Raw genomic sequence first — 21,362 nt, 5'->3', positions numbered from 1 at the left:
TCTGTCAGCTAATGGCAGGTAAACAACCCTGTGTTTTAAGTGCTAAATCTGAGTTTCTATGTCTTTCGGTCACACGATTCTTCAAAGAAATGAAACAGCTAAAATGATGTACTCAGAAACTGTGTTTGATCTCTGATTATCTTAAAAGGTTTTAAAGTTTTAGAAAAAATTGAGAAAGTAAGACTGCTAAGAAGTGCAGAAAAAACCCTCTGTAGGGAATTTGATTGGAATGAAAAGAAGAGGATAAGAAACATTTTGTGATTAATAAAATTCTGATTTTGTTGAAGTGTTCCATCAATGTCTCTCTGTGCTGTATATACAGATTTTGTACATCTCTCAGGGTACCCCAATGAAAAGCATTAAGCTACAACAGCACTGAACACGTGCAGAATTTCCATGCAAAGTGTTTTGAGCCCATGGGGTGTGAAAACCACCAATCTTCAAGTGAGTGGTGTTCCAGGAGTGGGCTTAAGGTGTGTGTGCATCACCAGTTACTAAGAAATTGCTTGCAGTATTTTGTCTCTCTTTCTGTTGAGCTTGAAATAGCACCCAGCTGCTCCCCTGCAGGCCAAGGGGCTGGCTGTGGCTGCCATTTGCTCACTTCTACCAGCTGCAAGTCCTTCCTTGTACAAGTGGTTCTGGGCCTTTTCTTCAGTTTCATTTAGACTGTGTTTGAAGTTTAACTCTGCCAGTGACTAATTGCTAACAGAGGCTGGGCAGTCTGTGCATGTTGTTTGTCTGTGTGGTTCAGAGGGCTAAGAGGGAATTCTCATGTCAGACATGGTATCTTTTTATTTACCAGTGGAACCTTTGTATAATCTTTATTTCTAATAATACAAACAATGTGAATGCTGCTTTCTCACTAGTAGGCCTCCTTTCCAATTCTCTTCTAAAATAGCTCTGTGTTTAAACAAATTCTCTGCCAATCCATAGAAACAGTTTAGGATTCCCTTATATGGTGATTATAAAACCTAAATCCTGATGAAACAATAGAGACAGCAAGTTCTTCCTGACCTAAGACATTAGCAACTCTTTCCGGAGGCCTAAAATATAACTGTAATATTTAGTAATATTAGAAACCTTCATTTTAAACCATGAACTTCACCAGCAAAAGTCCACTAATAGGGTTCTAATTTCAAATTATGAGCACAGGGCCAGATTCTGTTCTGATTTACATGGGATGATACTAATTGAAGCTACTTCAGGTAGGTAGAAAAATATGATTAATTATATCCCCAATTATATTCCTATTTTCTACTATTTTCAGTATTATTAAGGCTTTCTCTTAAGAATAGGCAAGAAATGTGAAGCATGTTTTCCCAGAAACTTGGCATATTCTGTGTTGCTTCCCAGGGAATGAGGTGGTTGAGTTCAGGCATACTTGCAAGGACCTGACAGCGGTGACAGGATTAACACACTAAATATCTTCTAACTCCTTTCTTGACATTGGATTTCCTGCCACAAGATGGGCTAATCTGGGTGGTTTATGGGTCATCAAAAAATAGCTGTGGTCACTACCACTTCTCAATGCAGCAAGTTTCATTAACAGGCAGATTTGAAGAACTAAAAATGTTCTGAATTTCAGAAATATATGAAAACCTGGGATTATGTGCAGTTTTAAAGGCTTCTGGCCACATTTTGAAAGGGTTCTTTAATAGTGTTGAAAATTGTGCAAGACCAAACACATACTTGTAAGACTGATTACCTATTTTGTGAGTTGATTACCTTTTCCATGTGATTGCCTGTTTTTGGCTAATTTGGCAAACCTTGTGTTTACAAATTCCAACTGACTTCACTGATGATTTAGCCTTCATGAGGGCTTCAATTTAGCTTCTTTGAACATGAAAGCACCTCTTTGTGAATCCCTGCATCTTCACATACACACAGCAAATAAGTACTCTGGTGAAATTTGTGGCACATTGAAGGAGATGTTCCTTTCAGAATTTGATTGCTTTCATGACTGAAGTCAGTGCTGCTGCCTAACCAAGTGAAAACAGATTTCTTTTTACAAAGGCAATCCACCCTTTTCTAATCATGTTTATGGGCTCATTCCAGACAGGTGGACCAGTCATACAGAATATATATGGAAATGTCAAAGAATTTGTTTCCTTTTGCTCTTCATATGACTGCCTAGATAGATTCTGCTTTGAGTACAGAGACTCACTGTCCATCTAAGTTTGTCTTCTCTTTTCTGGCAACATCCACTGAAGCTGGCATTTCTCCTCTGTGGCATCTGTATCTGTGTGCTGAGGGCACTGCTGGCTGTGGCCATGGCTCATTTCTGGCTGGACCATTTCTGATAACCAGCAGTAAGATATTGACTGTAAAAAAAGGATTCACTGGTGTATTTCTCACTTTCTTTTAACCTTCTACTATAAAAGTGCTCCTGGCTCCAGAACTGTTTGTTGGGATTTTCTGTCTCTGTGGAAACTTTCTGCCTGTGGCAGTGGTGTGGAACCAGCCTGATCTCCCTGATAGATGAGGAGTGGTGGCTTTTAGGCCCTTCTCTCCTGAGAACTTCCGTCTGAAGAAGGGCAATCCCTCACATACTGATCTTATGGACTGGTTAATTTTTATGTCAGTCTGCATGCCAAATCAATTTGTTCACATTTTGGCCAAATTGTTTCTCCGGCGATGCAGTTAATCTCTACCTTCTGATACAGATGTTGAAGTGAACTTTCCTTCCTGGCATTTACCCCATGAGAACATGGGCACAGTCACATTAAGTGCAGTTGAGGCATGGTGTGCAAGAGGAGTCCCTGCCATACCCCCCAGAAGCTGCTTTGTGGCTGAATTCCTGTCCTGTGTCAGGGAGTGCTCTCTGCCTGCCCAGCAGGTACAGCACATGGAGCACCTGGGGACTCTCAGCTGTTCCTTGTCCTTAGACTGGCACAAAAATCAGTTTCATATGTAGAACTGAATTTTGCTTTTCACATTTCTGTCCAGGACCTTTGCTGTGAACAGACAGTTACAAAGTGAAAGGAAAGCTCAGTGGGAGTAAGTTCAGAGGCCAGGCTGGGAAGTCTCACATCTAGCATGTACATCTATATCATACTTCAGTCTCTTATTTCCTGCACTTTAACCAGGAAAGGTTGGGATGGGCAGGAAGATATTCAGGATGCTGACCTGCCTATAATGGAAATGGATAGTAAAAAAAACCAGTGTAATCCCACGTGCATCAAGTGCACATCATATAGACCACATAAATCAGGGAACCACAATGGCTGTAAGATAAGTAACTGTTCTCTTTCCTTCCTGATCTTTTATCCTCAGAATTGAGAAGCCCCCCAAACCATAGCTAAAATTCTGAGTAAATTATAAATTAATTTGTGGAGGCCAATCCTAGTTCTGAAGATTTGTGAAACTACTTTTGCTATATTTCTGCACAATTTAACAGAGCTGAGACTTTCTGCTTGTGAGGGTGTTTTCAGTAACAGGAGAAGGGGGACATCAGAGGTGTAGAATACATGATTATTGGTGAAGTTGTGGATTTTTCATACCCCACATATTCTGATGCCAGTGTAGTCTGTATTCAGTTTGCTTCTCAACTTTTTTCTCGTCAGTCTCTTCTTTTTTCATCCTTAGTTTCCACAGATCACTTCTGAGAAACTCAGTATAGGAAAACCTCAGTAGCAGAGTCAGCGAGACTTAAACACATTTTAAAGTTAAGCACATTTTAAACTTAAGTGCTTTGACAAAGAGGTACAATGTGGCAAAATGGGGCCCTGGTAAGAAGCTGGGTTAGCATTTGATGGGGAGAGTCGGCAGCCTTGAACATATCTTTTCATTGTTGGAAATAAAAGAACTTGGATGTAAAGCTGCTCATTCAGGTAGCGATGGCCTCCAGCGCTTCGGTGGGCTTTGTAGGCAGAGGAATTCAAAAGAAAACCCCTCAGCCCAGCTTTAAAGTCTTAGGAATGCTTTCACTGTGGGAAGAAAAATTCTTCAAGGTAAGGCCCCTGTTGGAGTAAAGCCTTTGGAGCTATCTACTGTATGTCTACTTAAATCTAAAAGAGAACTCTTCAGACCACCCACATCTTTCTTTGCTTCATTGTTGTTTTCAGTTTGCTTTTTCAGAGGGATTAGTGCTAGAGTAAACTCCATCGTCTTGCTGCCTTGAAAAAATTCAATTTTGTGCAAAGTGAAAATTAGACTCTTAAATCTGCAAAGAGAGCTGTTCATCTTACAAATTTATTCTTTTTTATTGGGCCACACATATTCTAGATAGAAAGATAAAAGGCAAATGGATAACAGGCCATCATTTAGAGTGACATGTAGCAAAACATTGCTAGTAGACTTATTCTGTAAATTCCTCCTGAGTGGCTTGTTAACTTTATCTATATATTTATCTATAATGCTCATATAGTATTTATTGAAAATCAAAATAAAATCCTGCAGTTTATCATCATGCATTCTGTGTTTTGCACTTCAGAAAAATCTTTTTGCACTCAGGAATTTTTTTTTTCCCAAAGAAGCTTAAGCCATAATTATATACAACTTTTGAGGAGTAAAAACAGAGAAAATCTAAACTCTTTAGGGATATTGGAATTATAGGCTAGCACCTACGTATGTTTTCCTAGAATCACAAAGACAAAATAGACTCCTATAGCATGCAACTTTATGTACTTGAAAATAATTCAAAATGACATTTACTGGCTTTCTAACTTAAATATTATGCTTTTAACTTATTATGCTAACTTAAATATGCTTTAACTCTGCAGTCTAAGAACAGTCAGAAAATGTTAAACAAGAATGGGATGTGAAAACTATCAGATTTACATTTTGAAAAGTAGTAATAGCTTGATTACATACACGACTGAGATAAGCATATATATATGTATATGTGTGTGTGTGTGTGTGTGTGTGTGTGTGTATTTAATAACTCTATCTCCTTTCAGCTTTAAGCAAAACAGTTTAGAGGAACCATTTGATAATTCATACTGAAATGCCTGTTAGTGTTACCTTTTCCAGGTATTTGGGTCTCTGCTACTGTGAGAATAAATTTTATTAGAGCTAAATATTTAAGTCTTTCTTATGTCCCATTACTTCTTTTTAAAAGGCAATGCTGTGTAAACTGCACTATGTTTTCTGACAGCTTTAGTTACATATAAAATAGGTAAAGACATTAGAACATTTTTAGTCAGTAGTTTATGGTTGAAATAATCAAGCCTCTGCATGCAGGTTTTAACTCTGTGCTCCCCACCTGGATCTAACCCAGATAGCTCAGTTCTACCCAGGGTGTGATGCTGTGTCCATGTGTCCTGCTCCTGACGTGCCAGGAGTGTCAATCTGGGTCACAGCCTCAACATTTGCTATGGTTTTTGGTGACATCATGCATTGCTGCTCATAGTGATACTGAATTGATGATTACAGTGATATTACCTGACCCTCTATGTACAAAATGATGGATGAGCCTTGTGTGGTTTGAATAATGACTTTTTTTTTTAATGCCCTACAATATTTTTTTTTTTTTTTGCAATTTTTCTGTCAACCTTTTGTAAGTTATTTTATTCCTCGCCTGCTTGGATAAAAGCAGTTCATTCAAGATGGCTGAAATGACTGTTTCTTTATATCAGGAGAGAGAAGAGGTGTCCTGGAGTCTCACCCATTGTGTTATGATGCAAAGAATAAGTGTGGCTGTGAACTCTGAAGGAGAAAACGCAGGAGCTGTGGCTGAGAGGGAGATGGAATTCCCCCTCATCTGAACAGTTTTGTCATTGTTTTTCACATGATATTAGGCCACTCTCTGGGTTGCCTGTTGTAATTCCATGGCTGAGATGTTGCAGAGGAAGTTGTTTAGCTTTGCATGTAGATGTTGTCAGTCTTTTTGGACCCCCCCCCATCACTGCAATTCTCTTGTTTTAAGAGGTTTTATTATATTGGTGCCAACTTTTTCCCTCTAAAAGCCTACAGGTTTTCACAGTACTTATAAATTCAATAGATTCAACAAAACAACAATCTCAAACTTTTGGAGAAAAAATTAATAGGAACTAAGCAAAAGAAGAAATCAAACCAGCTGCTGACACAGCTGTTTCTTTTCTTGTATAATTCAGTATATAAAGGTACCATATGCTGCTTAAAATCATGATGGGAAAGATGAAATAATTTAAGACAATAACAAGAAAATACATGAATTGTCAGCATTCTGTCAGATTTAAAGAATGAAATAGACAGGTGTAGTATTGACATGTTTAACTTTGTGTTGTGTTAGCAGTTTTAGCGAGAACAACTTCTGACATGAGCTGAAGTGATGTGAGAACATTTCTGTGTTGCAGACATTGGAGAAGAAGCTGGGAGATCTGTAGGAGTCCAGCAGCCATTACTGAGAGACAGGAGCCTTGGTTCTGCCATGAAAGACTGCCCATATTGTGGAAAAACTTTCAGAACATCCCACCACTTAAAGGTCCACTTGAGAATACACACAGGTGAGAGGAACAAGCGAGCGCCGTCGGCACGAGCCTCGTGTGTGTGGGGGTTAACACAAATTGTGCCTAGGAGCCTGAATTCCCACTGTAGATTTGGACTTATTAGTTGGAGAAAGTCTTTTGAGAAAGATGTATGACAGTCTTAAATAAAAGCACAAGGAATGTGTTGTTGGATAAAGACCACTTTAATAGAATCATCTTTTCCCAGTTGAGGTTATTTCTGTCTCCTTGCCTGCTTCATCACTGTTTCCTTCAATTACCCTTGTCCTTCAATAGGCATAAGCCTATTGGTTTCAGACTTAGTTATACTAACTGCTTCAAAGGCCTTCCTTAGCATCTGCTTAGGGATTCTGTATGTTTTCCTCAGTTACTATTTTTGTTCCATTTAGCATGCTCATTTTTAACCTCTCACTGTTCATATGAGTGCATCAGCTTCATGGATCTGCTTTTTTTTTCTCCCCACTAGAACTCACATGAAGTAATACTTGTAAGTGATAAAACTTATCATGCTTTGCACCATGATAAGGTGGGTAAAATTTCCCACCTTTTATTTCACTAACAATCCCAGCATTTTACCCCACAGAGATTTGCTGCTGGGCTGGATACTCACTTTTTTTTTGTATTTCTCTCACTGGGAGGACTGCTCTCAATACTAGTTATTTCTAGTCACTCCATTCAAATTTTAATATTTCATTTGCTTGAAAGTACATATGTGCATGGCAAGGTCCGTGTAGAGACACAGTATGTGTTTAAGAAGACTTTATCCATAATTAAATTCAGACATAAAATGTTGTAATCCTCAGGTCCTGTTGACATCATTTGAAATTCTGTATGTGGTCAATAGGATCCTGTTTTCTTCCCAGTGTTAATTGTCATGGTAGGCTGTAGGAGAGTATTTAAAACTTGAGATTTGGGATACTTCTTTTTGGAAACAGACATAACAGACCCCATAATTATAATATTCTTTTTAAACTATTTTAATTGAATTTAAGAATTTTACTGCTACTTTCCTAAAAGGAAGGTAAAATAACTGCATGAAGAAATACATTCCAGTTATACCTCCTGCTTGAAAATCTTCACTTTTATTTTTTATTTTACTGCAGTACCAGATAAGCAGTGTTTCCCTACCTTCCCAAAACCAGCAGTGATTTTTCTCCTATGTGCATGCATAATACTTAATGTTGGGTTTGGGAATGTGAGGCCTGATTTCAAAAAATAGAAAATTAAAATTATTTAAAGGAAAAAATATCATTTTTGAAAGGGGAAAATTTCTTCCCTGTATTTTTGTTCTTTCTTTTTTGCATTGTGAAGTAGGAGTGTACCACACTGAAATTTAAAATTTGGCACTCTAATGTAGCTTTGCCTGATTGGATTGCAAACTATTTAGGGCAGGAATATTGTTCTCTGTGTATTGAGCTTTGAGTAGGGGGGGAGCAGAAACCCCTTTTGTGTGGTCTCCAATGTAGTAAAAGTAAAGAAATTGTAGTTATTTTATTGGAAAATAATCTTATAATTCTGGAGGTTAAAGAGTTTGACATTTTTAGTATTTGAGAGGCAAAAAATATTCTTCAAAGTAATATGAGGTTACCCATCTCTTAATTTTGTTTTACTATATAGTGAGCCCTTTGTTCTTATGTTAAACATGGCAGGGGTTATACACTTGGTATTTTTGCCTTAGAACTAATGGAAAGTAAAATAATTACAATGGAAATATTCCATAAAAATTGCATATTAATACTGACTAAAGAAAATTAAAACATGAAAAAAAAACTATTTAATATAAAAAAAATTAAAGAAACTATGGAAACAACATTTACAATGTATTTAAAAATCATTATAATTTTAAAATAGGTAAAGATCAATTTCCATTAGGTTGAGAACAAAGTATTTGTAAATAATGACAAGAATATGTTTAAGTGAAGCAATGTTTTACATATTGGAAATAATCCTAATAAATAATATAAAAATGTAAATTGGCAAATTACTAGAGTTAATAAATAAAAATTAAGTTGTTTTGCAGTAAGTGGAAATGATGCAATAGATATCAGTTATTAAACAAATATTGGTTAGCTCATACTTCTCAGGGACAGTTTCCTGCCTTTTATGTCACACTCTGTCTTTATTATAAGCCTGGATCATATAACTGGCTGATAAAAAACACTTTACTGTATTTCTCCACTACATTAACTCAATTACTGTTCTTGTTCTCACAGCACCTGTTTGTTAGAGATGAGCTCAAGCAGTTCAGCAGAAGTCGGGTTCCTTCGAACATCTGTGTGTTTGGAGGCACATGACTGGCTTGGTTTGGTGCTCATGCCAGGAGCAGACCCAAAGTCTGATCCAGCCAGGAGGTGCTTCTGTGGCAATTGGCCCAAAAAAGCTGCAGAAGCAGCTTAATCTTGCACAAGAGGAGGAAGCTTGCTCTGTTTTTGAAGAATCAGCCAGTGGCTTGGGATGCTTCTTTTTTTCTGTTGGATATTTCAGGGTTGTAACCTACTCCACACTGAGCCCTGGTTTCTGTGTAGTTTGCTATCACATAATAAGCCTGTGAAGGGAAAAAAAAAAAAAACAAATCAAAGTTTTATTTAGCACACTTAGTTTTGTCCCAACACGACTGTAGAGGATTTTTCTTGTCTAGCTCAGTGATATTCAGGAAGGAAGAGCTTTAAGGGGAAGATAGTAAGATATGATTTCTGATTGCTCCCATGGGGTAAGAGGAAAAGGGCATAATTATGTGAAATTAGTTTCTCCTCTTTCTTGCTCTAAAAACAATTGATGGGTGAGACAATTCCCTGGGAGAGCCCTGAATGGAGAGAGGAAGGTTTTCAGGCCGAAATACTTGGGAGCCTTGGGTCTTAGAGAGTGTGGGTCTTAGACAGAGCTCTTTATGCCCTCTTAGATGAGTTCTTGATGCTGAGCAGTGGCCAGAGATGGGCTGTGCTGCCCTCCCAGCTCTCACAAACTCTCTGGGAGGAGAGGCAGGGACAGGGGCAGAGTGTGGCAGTGCACAGCAGTGCCTGGCAGGAAGGTGGGGGGGCCTGCCCACTTTGGGAGGCAGCCTCCTTGCCATAAAATACATTACAGCTTCTCGTACAGCTGAGAAGGCTATAACACAAAAAGATTGAAGATGCTCAGTTTTTGTGAAAAAAAAAAACAAAACATCTGAGTATCTCAGGCCTATCATATGCCCTATGCAGGTGCTCCTAGAGTTGTCATTTGCCCACTGGAGGCAGCAACTTAAGGTCCCTTCATTCAAGGAGGTGAGCATCTTTATGTTCCTGAGCGCTTCCAACCCCTCTGAAACACAGTAAGTGGTGTGGGGTTTACATTGCCTGCCTTGACCTTTGGACTGTGCAGGGACAGTTAAGTGTAAGACATTAAAATTTCTTATGTCCTGCCTTTGACAGGGGACACATTATGTAGGAGCTGGTTTCAGATTGGCTCTAGCACCTCTTTGCACCTTGCATTAGCCCTCAGAAGCTACTGCAGGCATAGACCAGTTTGGGTTTGTGCTGTCATTAGATGCTCAGGTATATTCCCAGTATGACAGACAAAATTAAATCCCCCGAGTAAAGAAAAAAGGATAACGTGCATGAGCAAAGCAAAGATGGTTTGGATTGTGCTAAACAGAAGGAACCTAAGAAAGAGATGAATAGGAAGAAAAAACTTGGCAGGGCTTCATCCACTGACTGAGAGTCTGTTACGATATGTGTGACACACATCTAGCATATATTAGATGTATTATATGCATTTACAGTGTTACTGCATTTTCCCTTGGAAATGTGACTAGCCAATTTTAAACCATGCTTAGATGAACTGATGAAATACAGTAAAATGGTGCTGTTTTAAATGAATTCAATTCACATTTCCTTCCTAAAAAAAGACTGCCTGTTGCCATTCTCTGAAGGCGCTTGTAGTGGGATGAGCAATATGAATAATTAAGGAAAATGGGTATGTGTGCTCCAAGAGGAGACAATTTTGGTATTGAACATCCTTTATTCTTACATTTCTGAGATGAACTAAAAGGACTTTTCATTTCTCTAGATTCCTCCAGATTTCCCATCCTTAACATTGTACAGCATGCCTTTTCTCCTGTCTTAATGACATCCCAAACTTTTGTTGAAAATAATTGATTGAATTTAAATTTCCTTAAAAGTTTAAGAGATAATGTTACAGTATAAATTTCCTACCAAACACTAAGTAGGGAAATATCCATTAGTGAAATTAACTACAGTTTCTAGGTAGCTAACAATGTGCAGTATACAGTAGGGCATGGCTAATGAACACTGCAGTGGGTGATATTTCATTATACAAATTAATGCTCACATTTTAATGGGAAAGTCACATAATGAATCTCAGCTTCAGTGACAGCAATTAGAGACACAGATTGTCCCCTTCTGGACAAGGCACTGTTTAGCAATAAGCAGCTGTGTAAAAAGTCTTCAGGTTTACAACGTATATATATGCTTTGGGGGAATTGTGTACAGTTTATATTAATGTACTGAATCTTCCCTGCAAAGTAACAGTCAGATTTATCTCTCTGCATTTTAACTAAGTAAAGACATGTAAAAAGACTAAATAAATATTGCAGATGAGATATAAATAAAGGAAAATATTCAATTATAAAAGTTTATAAAAATTAAAATATTTTGTAGTGATGGTGAGTGCACAAATGAAAAATGTTTAATACAATGAGTAAAACCATCAAAATTATGTCCTTTTACAGGTAGTTTCATCTTATAGAATAGAGAAAAATGACTAGTAAAGGAAAGTAGTAAAGAGAAGAAGTTAACTAGTATTTCTGACAAACAGATTAATTGTGTGGTGAAACATGTGCAGGATCCAAAAATATTCCTACAGAACCTTTGATATTCCATTTGGTTTAAAAAGTGTGAAGTGAATGATTAGAATGATAAAAGAAATTACTGTGTAAGAATAGGCATAATAATGAACTAATTAAACCATACAGCAATTCATTTCTAAAATATCTACTGCACAATGGATAAAATAGGTTATCAATAACTGTTTCAATGGTAAAATAAAAAATGCTGGAAAATGTTTTCAATATTTTCATTAAGCAGTATTCTCTGGAATTATAAGATGTTTGATTTCATTTGCTTTGCATGAAAGCAAACTGTAGCCTGTCAAGAAATGTGTGGGGTTGAATTGCAACTCCCATTGTCCCCAAGTGACTGTCCCAGCCCCACTGCAGATGGGGCTCCAAGTGTTTGGGGTTGGGGTTCTTGCCCTGGTGCAAAGCTGTCACTGTACTGAGGAGCAGCACCACGAGGAGCAGAAGGGCACAATCCACAGACAAATCATAAAATCTTATTTAAAAGGGAGAGGGGAGCATTCAGTGGGGAAAGGAGTGTGGGATGCAGGACAGATTTTTAAGAAGCTGTATGTCAAAGATGAAAAATGAATAAAGAAGCTCACAGCACTAAGCTTAAACAAATAGAAGTAAAGAAATTTGATAAGGGGAACTAAAAGCAATAGTAAAAACATGTATGTGTCTATGGGGGTTATGGAAAATGGAGTAAAAATCGGTGGATCTGTCAGGCCAAACCATTGCTATCTTGCTAATACTGGACAAGAATGATAAGAAATTATCAACCATGGTATACAAGAATAAATACTCTTCTGCTCTGTTTTCAGAAAGAAGCATGATGGTTTTCATGAGCATTTTCCAGCAACACAGTTATGCTCCCATTAAGGAATAAAGCTGTTATGCTGTAGCCCACTGCAATTTAATATTTTTTAAAATGAATTAGACTGGATAACTTCAGATAAAATCTCTAAAACCCTGAATGAAGAGCTCCTCAGATCATTTAAGTTCATTTAAAAAAATGCCCAAGAACTGCCTTGGAACACAGAGCAAGATCCAGAGCACTTGTAGTGGTAAAACAGCTCTGGCTATTCTTGTATTTCCCAAAAGAAAGAATATTAAGACCTTGAAATTAGGACTACCATGACAAAAGTTTGGGGTAAAATTACAGAATGAACTGGTTAACTAATTGAAAATTGGTAGCATGTTTATATCAATTTTATTTTATGAAAGGAAGTTTTATCAAGTTTCTTCTCATAAAAGTAGCCTTTTCTATGTGAAAATCCCCCCAGCAAAAACCCAAACCCAACAACAAAACAACCACAAAAAGAAAATCCCCCCAAAATCAGTATACAGAGATGAAATGGCACATAAACTCTCAGTTCCACAGCAGCAGTTTCAGCTCCATCTATTTGGTATTTCATCATTATTTGGAAGACTATATAAAAATCACTGTTGATAAAATTTACCAATGGCATGAAAATGGTAAGATGCTAAAAATCATGGGGAGGCACTGATTAGTCACTTAGTCAAGTGGGCTCTTTTCAACAATATGAATTTTAAATCAGCAACATGTAAAGGAAAAAATACTAGAGGCGGTGATGAACTGGGCCTGGGACTGTGGTAGAGAAGCAACAGAATATGAGCTGTTAGTTGATTGCTAAATCTATGGATGTAAACACAGTCTTGGACTGTATAAAATTGCTATCAAGTTGAAATTTCATCAAAGCTTTAGTGGGTACCCATAATTTAAAAGGACACTGAAAAATTGGGAAGGATGTTCCACTCAAGGATGAGAGAAGGTGAAGAAGTGATTGTTTTGCTGTCTGCAAATACCTTCCTCAGGAAATAGACTTTTTAATTTTAAAAGATCTGTTCAATCTAACAGGAGAAAATGTAGCAATGTTCAGTAGTAGGAAGCAAACACTGGACAAATTCAAGCTAGAAATAAGGCACACATTTTGAGCAGTAAAAATACTTAATCAGTCAAACAGTTTACCTAGGGACATGTTGGAGTCTTATTCACTGCCACTGTCGAAATATAATTTGTTTAAACTAAAGCAAGTTAGTTTTGTTTCAAAATGTATTTGCACTCTGATGCTGGAACTGCCGTGTGAGGATCTTTGGCTTGTGTTGTAGAACAGATAAGACTAGATGATCATAATTGTCCCTTCTGGCTTAAAAATCTGTAAATCTAGTTACAATCTGGCTGTGGTCTCCTTGCACAGCCCATAGCAGATGGCTCCCCTGACCAGGAGGGTCAGACTGGGCTCTGAGCAGGACTGGGGATCTCCTGCCTAGGTCATACAGCTGGGTGGTTTATAAACCTGCTATACAAATAGACCTGCTTCTACTGGGCAATATGTCTGTTTCCACTTATCTACCAAGATTTTGTGCAGATTTTACAAGCAGCATTGAATTTTTATTGTTTTACTTTATCCTGATATAAAATGGTTCCTCTGAGATATCTTGTGTCTTGTAAACCAGAACAGTAGGTAGATCAGAACTGTGATTATGCTGCCCAGATAAGGTACTCCCTATAAGGTTTTTTTTGGTTTTGTTAGTTGGACATGCTGGAGTATTCTCTCACCCTCCTCCATTGTGAAAAAAATTGCAGACATGCAAACAGGGCCAGAGAATTAGCAAATTCAGGGTGGCCATTGCCTTTGTGAACAATGAAAAACGACTCCTGGATATGAAATGCAGAAGATTATTTTGAAAAAGTCATGTTCCCTCACTCCTACATGGCAACGTTAATTTATGTGAACTGATATTAAGTGTTAAATAACTCATCCCGACACTGCTCTTGGCAATAATACCAGGGTAGTCATTACACTAGGATGAATTCTCTGAAACCTTTCCTCAAAGTATGAGACACAAACAGGTTGTCTTCTAAAAAGAATCATGGCATACCTCCCCTGTCCCCTGCAGTGCTCTTTGGACATGTACTACTGCATTTGCTGATAGAATCCTGAAAATTAGTGGTCCTTTGGGTTTTCCATTGGAACTGGCTTGGTTTGAGGTTAGACTGGGATTTTTCTCACAGCAGCTTATAACTCTGTTTTGTCATTTGTACAGGGTCTTACACAGGGTGTAGCTGGTTATTAATTTGAATGGATGAAGTAGCATCTAAATAACTGCACAATTACTGAATTTAGGAAATACTGACAGACTAAATTAAAAAGATTCAAAGATGATTGACTCCATCCTACTCCCTTCTCCCAATGCCTGCCCTTGAAATAGCAGCATTTAAGACTGCTTTGAAATAAACCAACCAGTGCCAGTGCTTGGATCTGGCAGAGAGCAGCGAGGTTTTGAATAGCTCCCTTTGAACAATGCTGTTTGGCCAGTCCTGGATTGCAAAGGTGGCACAGTGTGTTGCTACATGTTGAGTTCAATTTCAGACCTTCAGCTTTAGATCTCCTTTCTAGCCGTGTGAGGGGTGGGAGCACCACAGAGGCAGCACACCAAGGCTGGGAGAGATTTGAACTTTTCATCACACTGTCTCAGTCAGTGTCTTCTTTCAGTCCAATGCTCATGGCACTGGTGGTGGGCTGTGTGCAGATCTCCTCTGCTGAAAGGAAGAATGCTCTGTGGAGAGGCCTTAGAGCAGAAAATGGAATGACTTCAAGGCTTAGCAATTCAGAATAAGAGTATGTTGTGCCCAGGGCTTTAGACTGAAGGTACTTTTAGAAGTACAAAACAGATCTAGCATTTCCCCCAGTTAACATTTTTTAACTTGTACCCATTCTTACATATGCACGCTGCTTTAAGCAGTTTCTGCATGTTTTCAGCAACATCAGTACAGACTAAATTACAAATTTCTCCTTTTCCCTGCAGTAGTTACCCAGCAGCTGATGTAGTGCCTGCAATGCTGGGACACTTTCTGATGGTGCCACTTGATGTGCAATGCAAACACACTGAACTATCGCTGGAATAAAAGGAAGTGCTCAATATAATTGTGTTAAAGATTTCCGTAAAGGCATAGGGGATGCTGAGGAAGAGCTTTTCAATTAAGAGGAGTGAAAATTCAAAAGTGAGAACATTTAACCCTGTAGAGTCTGGCACTTGTTTTTCACCAGTCTCATTAGATATTAGGCAACACGTGAAGTACTGAAGTTGTGTCAGAAGTCACTAGTGACTGCTGACAGTAACTGGTGGGACAAACATCAGAACTGAAATCAGTTCCAAAAATACTACAGTGATGCTGTAAACCCAGCATCACTGTCTGGCCCTGCTCTGACTGGCAGCATAGCTGTCAGCATTTGCACAGTCCCAAACAGCCCTGCAGAACTGCAAACAAATAGACAGCCAGTGTCCTGTGTCCTCTTGTCCCTCTCTCAAAGGCCTGTGATGGGTGTGTGCATGCTCAGGTGCCCACCTGGCACCAGGGAGTCCCAGACAGGCATGTTCTGGCTCAGGCTTGTGGCTCAGTAGGAACTGTTTGTTTCTGCACAACTCCCACTAAACACAGCCCCTACTCCTCATCAGTAAAGCATCAGAGCTTAATTAGGTGACTGGGAAGGACTCAGAAATTCCATTGAAATGTTTAAATCTGATTTCTTCTGTTAAACTGTGTGGACTAAGGCCTAAAGTATGAACCATGCTAATTACTACCTCTCCCTCTGCTGAGCACCTCCTGTTTGAGGTTCTGTGCTTTTCTCCCCTAAAAGGGCCGATTGATGTGGTTTGATACCAAACTCTCATGTCTCACCATTTAGCTTTTAGGATTACATGATGGATTTAGAATTTCCACTGCTGGTGAGGTGCTTCAGCCCTGGCTGGAGTGCAGCAGGGATCCTGCCCTGTTAATGTCAGTGAGCTCTCGTGCAGCCCTCCATGGCCATGGGAGTGTTCTGGGCTCGCCTCTCATCAGTAAATTCCTGCCATCACTGAGAGGAGCAGCTTCCCAAGTATTAACCAGCCCTTCAATTGAGCCTCTAGCTTAAATAACAGAAGTCTGAAAGCTTTTCAATTTTGTTTTTAGCAGATTTTGAGGTTATTTGAAAGCGGATAACTTTCCAGCTGGTTTGGTGAACTACATAATATTATACAGCATTTTTACTGTGGAGGAAGTTTTCAAAACAAATGTTTCCATTATACCATTTGGAGAGGCTTGTCTTTGTCTTTTGTATCACTTAAGAAAAAACAGCTACCTAGAAAAAGCAGTTTCTTCTTCTTGCAGAGCTCCCTCATAGAAACAATTACCAGTATTGACAGCTTGCAGGTCTTTCAGATTTCTGTCACTTTTAGAGAGGATTTCCATACTTTGTCTTTTAAAAGAATTCTGCATTGCTAACAGTGCTCTGCAAAAATTTAGAGATACCTTTGCTTAAATGTACATTCTTTTCAGGTATGTCTTTATGACTATATGTGAATATTTATTATATGTGTAAAATCTTCTGCCTCTTTGAAAGTATAGGAAGAACAATAAAAGTTTAGTGTGGGCTTCAAATATTTACTTAATTCATGGAAATCATCTTGTATGTTTTAAAACTCTATTCAAGACAAACCTAGAAAAGTGCTTTTGGTAGGTAAATTATGCATTTTACTACTTGAGCCTTAGAAATGTCATTAGTACAAAATTAAAGGACTGCAAAAACCAGTAGATAATACTAATTTCAAATACAGAAACTAAATATACTTTGTACTTTTTATTACTCAATTTCTTTTTACAGACTACTTTTTATTTTAACTATATGTTCTTATATGCTGCAATCATTATGTAGTGTAATGATATTAATATTTTATAGAATCTGTATTTATAGTTCTTTATTTAGAAACAATGCAGTAGGTCTGCAGATCTTTGAATCCTTCTGGAATGGTGCCCTCCAAATAATGATAAATTACTTGTGCAGTATGCCATTTGCTAATTATATCCATGATTTACTGCAGAGCAAGACTTAAATCATTCATTTCAGTCTTGCGTAACAGTGCCATAAAATTTTTAGGTTTAAAAATGGTTTCCATGTGTATAATTTAAACAAATTTTAGAGCAATTGTATACACAAAATATTGCAACCATCCATTTGTTACATTCTTTGTCTCCCTTTTTTTTTAAACTTGTACTTTTAATGATTACTGTGGTTGAAATTGTTATGCTTCATTTTCATAATCATAGCTCTTAATTCTACAACAGTTTTCTACATGTTAGATTAAGAAAAGGATGGCTAATTGTGTGTAGATACCATGTCATTCCTGAATAGTCCCACATTCTAGAAACCCATTTTAGAAATACTCAGTTTAAGAATTAGTCTTCGATTAAAGGTGTTTCCTTTTAAGAAATGAATTATTAGTACCAAGATCTTCTTGTTTGTAAGCAGCTAATGCTGATTTTTAAATTTCTCCACTCATCCATAGCCCAAAGTACAGTTAACTCTCTTTATATTTTCCTCTTTGTCCACACCTACAGGTGAGAAGCCTTACAAGTGTCCTCATTGTGACTATGCTGGTACTCAGTCTGCATCCCTCAAATACCACCTGGAGCGGCATCACCGGGAGCGGCAGAACGGAGCAGGACCCCTCTCTGGGCAGAGTGCAAGTCAGGAGCACAAGGATGAGACACCCAGTAAAAGCTCTGTGTTCATCAGGCCAGACATACTGAGAGGAGCCTTCAAGGGACTTCCTGGTATCGACTTCCGAAGTGGCATGGTCTCGCAGCAGTGGACATCAGGAATGCTGTCTTCTGGAGATCAGCAAGGACAAGCAGTTGGCATGTCATCTGAAGGACCTTCAGAAAATATGAAGGGTTCAGACATATCTTCCAAAGGAACACACTTCTCTGAACTTGGCCGTGCTTACCAGAACATGGTCGGGAACGGTGTGAACTTTCAAGGGTCTTTGCAAGCTTTCATGGACAGCTTTGTCCTAAGTTCTTTGAAGAAAGAAAAAGAAATGAAGGATAAAGCTCTCTCAGATCCACTTTCAGCAAAAGCTCTGGGCTCAGACGGTGGTGAGGAGAAGATAAACAGCAAGTCCTCCCAGCGGAAAACAGAAAAGTCGCAATACGAACCTCTGGACTTGTCGGTAAGGCCCGATGCAGCCTCCCTGCCAGGCTCCTCTGTCACTGTACAGGACAACATTGCCTGGCACGGCTGCTTATTTTGTTCCTTTACAACTTCATCCATGGAGCTAATGGCTCTGCACCTCCAAGCCAACCACTTGGGCAAGGCTAAACGTAAAGACAGCATCATAGGCAACAGCAAGGAGCAGTCTAGAGAGGTTTCGGCCTCGGTGAACAAAGTGAGCTTGGTCCCCTCCTCTGTGCAGTCCAACAAGGAGGCAGGAGTTTCAAACATGCTGAGCCAGCTGGACACAGCTTCTGAGAAAATGACCCAAGGACAAAATAAAGAGACCCTGGGAGAGCAAAAGAGCGCTGCCTGGCCCAGCCACATGGAATCCACTTTTTGTAATTTTACAACAGACTTCTATAAGCAGTTCGGTGTTTATCCTGGTGTCATTGGCACGGGAACGCAAAATTCTTGCACCAGTAATGAATCTGAAATAAAAACACAATCCGAAGATGACCCAAATATTCTGCTCTCTGACTCTGTAAATAAAAGTGCTATTGATGACCTTTCTGACATAGCTTCATCTGAGGATATGGAATCTTCCAAGGAAGAAAACATTGAAGATGAGGACATTGACACAGAACCAGATATTATGAATAAGCAGTTGTCTGCCCTAAATAAAGAAAGCAGTGAAGGAGGCGACAATATACAAAGTGCAGTCACCTCGCCACCCACACAAGGGCTCGTATCACCACTGCCACAAGCTTCAGAAAAGCAGTGGCACAGTCAGAATCTTCTCTCCTCACACGAAACTGCACAAGAAGTGATGAAACCCGAACAAGTTCAGGGTCCGCAGGTCCTGGAGAAGCAGATGAACATGTTGTCAGTCCTAAGAGCTTACAGCTCTGATGGCTTAGCAGCCTTTAATGGACTTGCAAGTAGCACAGCAACTAGTGGATGTATCAAGAGACCTGACTTGTGTGGTAAGTTTTAGACCTTCTTTTAGACCATTTCAGAAAACACTTGTGCAGAATCATGAAGCTGCTCTTTAAATATACTTAGTCATGTTTGTTAGTAATACATTTTTTTAAATGTTAAACCCTGTGGGCCAAATTCTTGTCCTATATGTGGTCTACTCCATTGAAATCAGCAGTGCTGCATGCATAATTAAACAGGATTTTAGAAAGAACCTGCTTTTTAAACTAGAGTAGCAGCAATATAAACTATCTGTGCTAGTGGCATCGGAAGGGGATACTTACTGCTTTAGCATACTCAAAGGAGGAAAAAGTTTTAAAAAATATACAAAATATACATGGTAACTTGCAAACGTTTCAGTATTTTGATATATGAACCCATGAAAAACACTGGATGCTTTGCCAAGCAAACCTTGCTTTCTCTCTTTTATTTCCCCCCTTTCTTTCTTTGGATTCGGGCGTGTTCAGTTACCACAACATTAACGAAATCAAAGGCCCAAGTCCATGGAATGTGTCTACCTGTGTTCAATAGATTTTTTTTTCTTTTATTTTCCTTCCCTCCTTTCTTTTTTTTTTTTTTTTTTTTTTAGTTATAATTTTCTGGTTTGGTTCAATGGCACACATGCAGTACTTGCCCTTGACCATTTTCACTATTCTAACTAGCAGTTGTGTAAATTGTGATTTGCCTGATTAAGAGTATGCCTCCAGGTAATTAAAATAACAACACTCCAAACAATTAAAACCACCTTTTACTCTTTCTAGTCTCTGATTTACAAAACTGCAGTTTTACTTCCCCATATCACACACTTCATATTTACAAGAATTAAAGCTAAAACTATTTGGAACAAATGAGATTGAGGATTTTTGGTTTTATTATTTAGCTCCTATTTTGTCAGCATAGTGTTTGTTTGAAAGAGATTTTCGAGTGTAAATCCTTTGAAAACAGTATCACTTTAAAAAGCAGAGTCAGCAAAGGACACAAAAACTTCAGTAATGTTCATTTTACTTAACCTTCAAATTAATCAGAAAACTCATTGTCAGAGCTGACCATACACAATAAAATGTATTCAAGTTTAAAAAAAAAAGAAAAAGAAAAGAAAACGTTATCAACAGTTTTAAAGCCTGACAATTTAAAATGAAACCCTCAATCTGCAAGCACTTAAGAGTGGCTCCCCTGGTTAACCTAAGGTTAGAGGGAGCTTTGTCTGGTTTTACTGGCAGTGTAGATGCTCAAAGCCCTCTCCAGGCCCCTCCCTGCTTTTCCATCTGTATTAGTTGATCCTATTAAAAAAGTATGATACCTACACACAAATTTTATCTCACTTGTATCCTTAGAGCATTGTGATTTCTCAATATTGTCATTATCTGCCCATATCTGTCATTTAACCAATATCTGCCCAAGTATCCATGTGGCCTTACTTGTAAACTTCTGTGTCTCAGTGCACTAAGAAGCAATTTAGGTAGTTGGAAATATTTCTAGATTCTTCAAATTCAGCATTTAAATTATTGGAAAGAGTTAATAGTAGATTTAATTTACAGCAGGTAAAATCCTACTTGGATTTTATTCCATTTGTGGAGTAAAATCAATTAACAACAACAAAAAAATACAGCAGAGAAATTACTGTCTAAACAAAAAGTTGAAAAAAAATAGAAAACTAAGATTAGGTGCTTTGTGTAAAATATCTTTATACTTTTTCACAGGCATAAGATTTTTAAAACAACAACAGAAAAAAAACCCCTCTAATATTATTATTGAAATGAGGTCATGTTACTTCCATTAGTTTTTTGTTTCATCTTCCAATCAATTCAACAGACATTTTATGATAGCTTGAGTTTATATGATTTTAAAGACCATATCCCTTTCACAAGCTCTGCCCAGTGATAATGGATTTGACTTGAAGTATGAAGGAAAAAAAGAAACAACAGAAGCTTCTCTGTTCTACTTTTTAAGCCTTTTTAAAATCGAAAATGCAGTGGGAGTCCTTCTATCTCCCCCCTCAAAAAATAGCTTTTTAAAATGCTTTTCTGTCATTCTATTGGTGTTTGCAGAACATAAGTATAAAGGTTGATGTATTTAAATACATTATTTCATTTTTCTCACTATCTCACAGAAAAGTGGATGAGTATG

The 21,362-nt window shown here is 38.1% G+C and overlaps 1 protein-coding gene across 4 annotated transcripts in view; it reads left to right on the top strand.

Moving 5' to 3' along the window:
• ZNF536 (zinc finger protein 536) overlaps positions 1-21,362 on the top strand; it is a 344,640-nt gene that overhangs the window by 207,357 nt on the left and 115,921 nt on the right. For all 4 annotated transcript variants that reach the window (XM_050979000.1, XM_050979001.1, XM_030227630.2 and 1 more), the window contains exons 7-8: positions 6,276-6,425; positions 17,663-19,243. In XM_050979000.1, the coding sequence (XP_050834957.1) occupies positions 6,276-6,425; positions 17,663-19,243 (1,731 nt within the window). The remainder of the gene's footprint in view (positions 1-6,275; positions 6,426-17,662; positions 19,244-21,362) is intronic.

This window comes from Serinus canaria, chromosome 11 (assembly GCF_022539315.1).
Source record: "Serinus canaria isolate serCan28SL12 chromosome 11, serCan2020, whole genome shotgun sequence".
Taxonomy (NCBI): Eukaryota; Metazoa; Chordata; class Aves; order Passeriformes; family Fringillidae; genus Serinus; species Serinus canaria.
The sequence above is the reverse complement of the archived record's forward strand: the minus strand, read 5'-3'. Positions and strand labels throughout refer to the sequence as shown.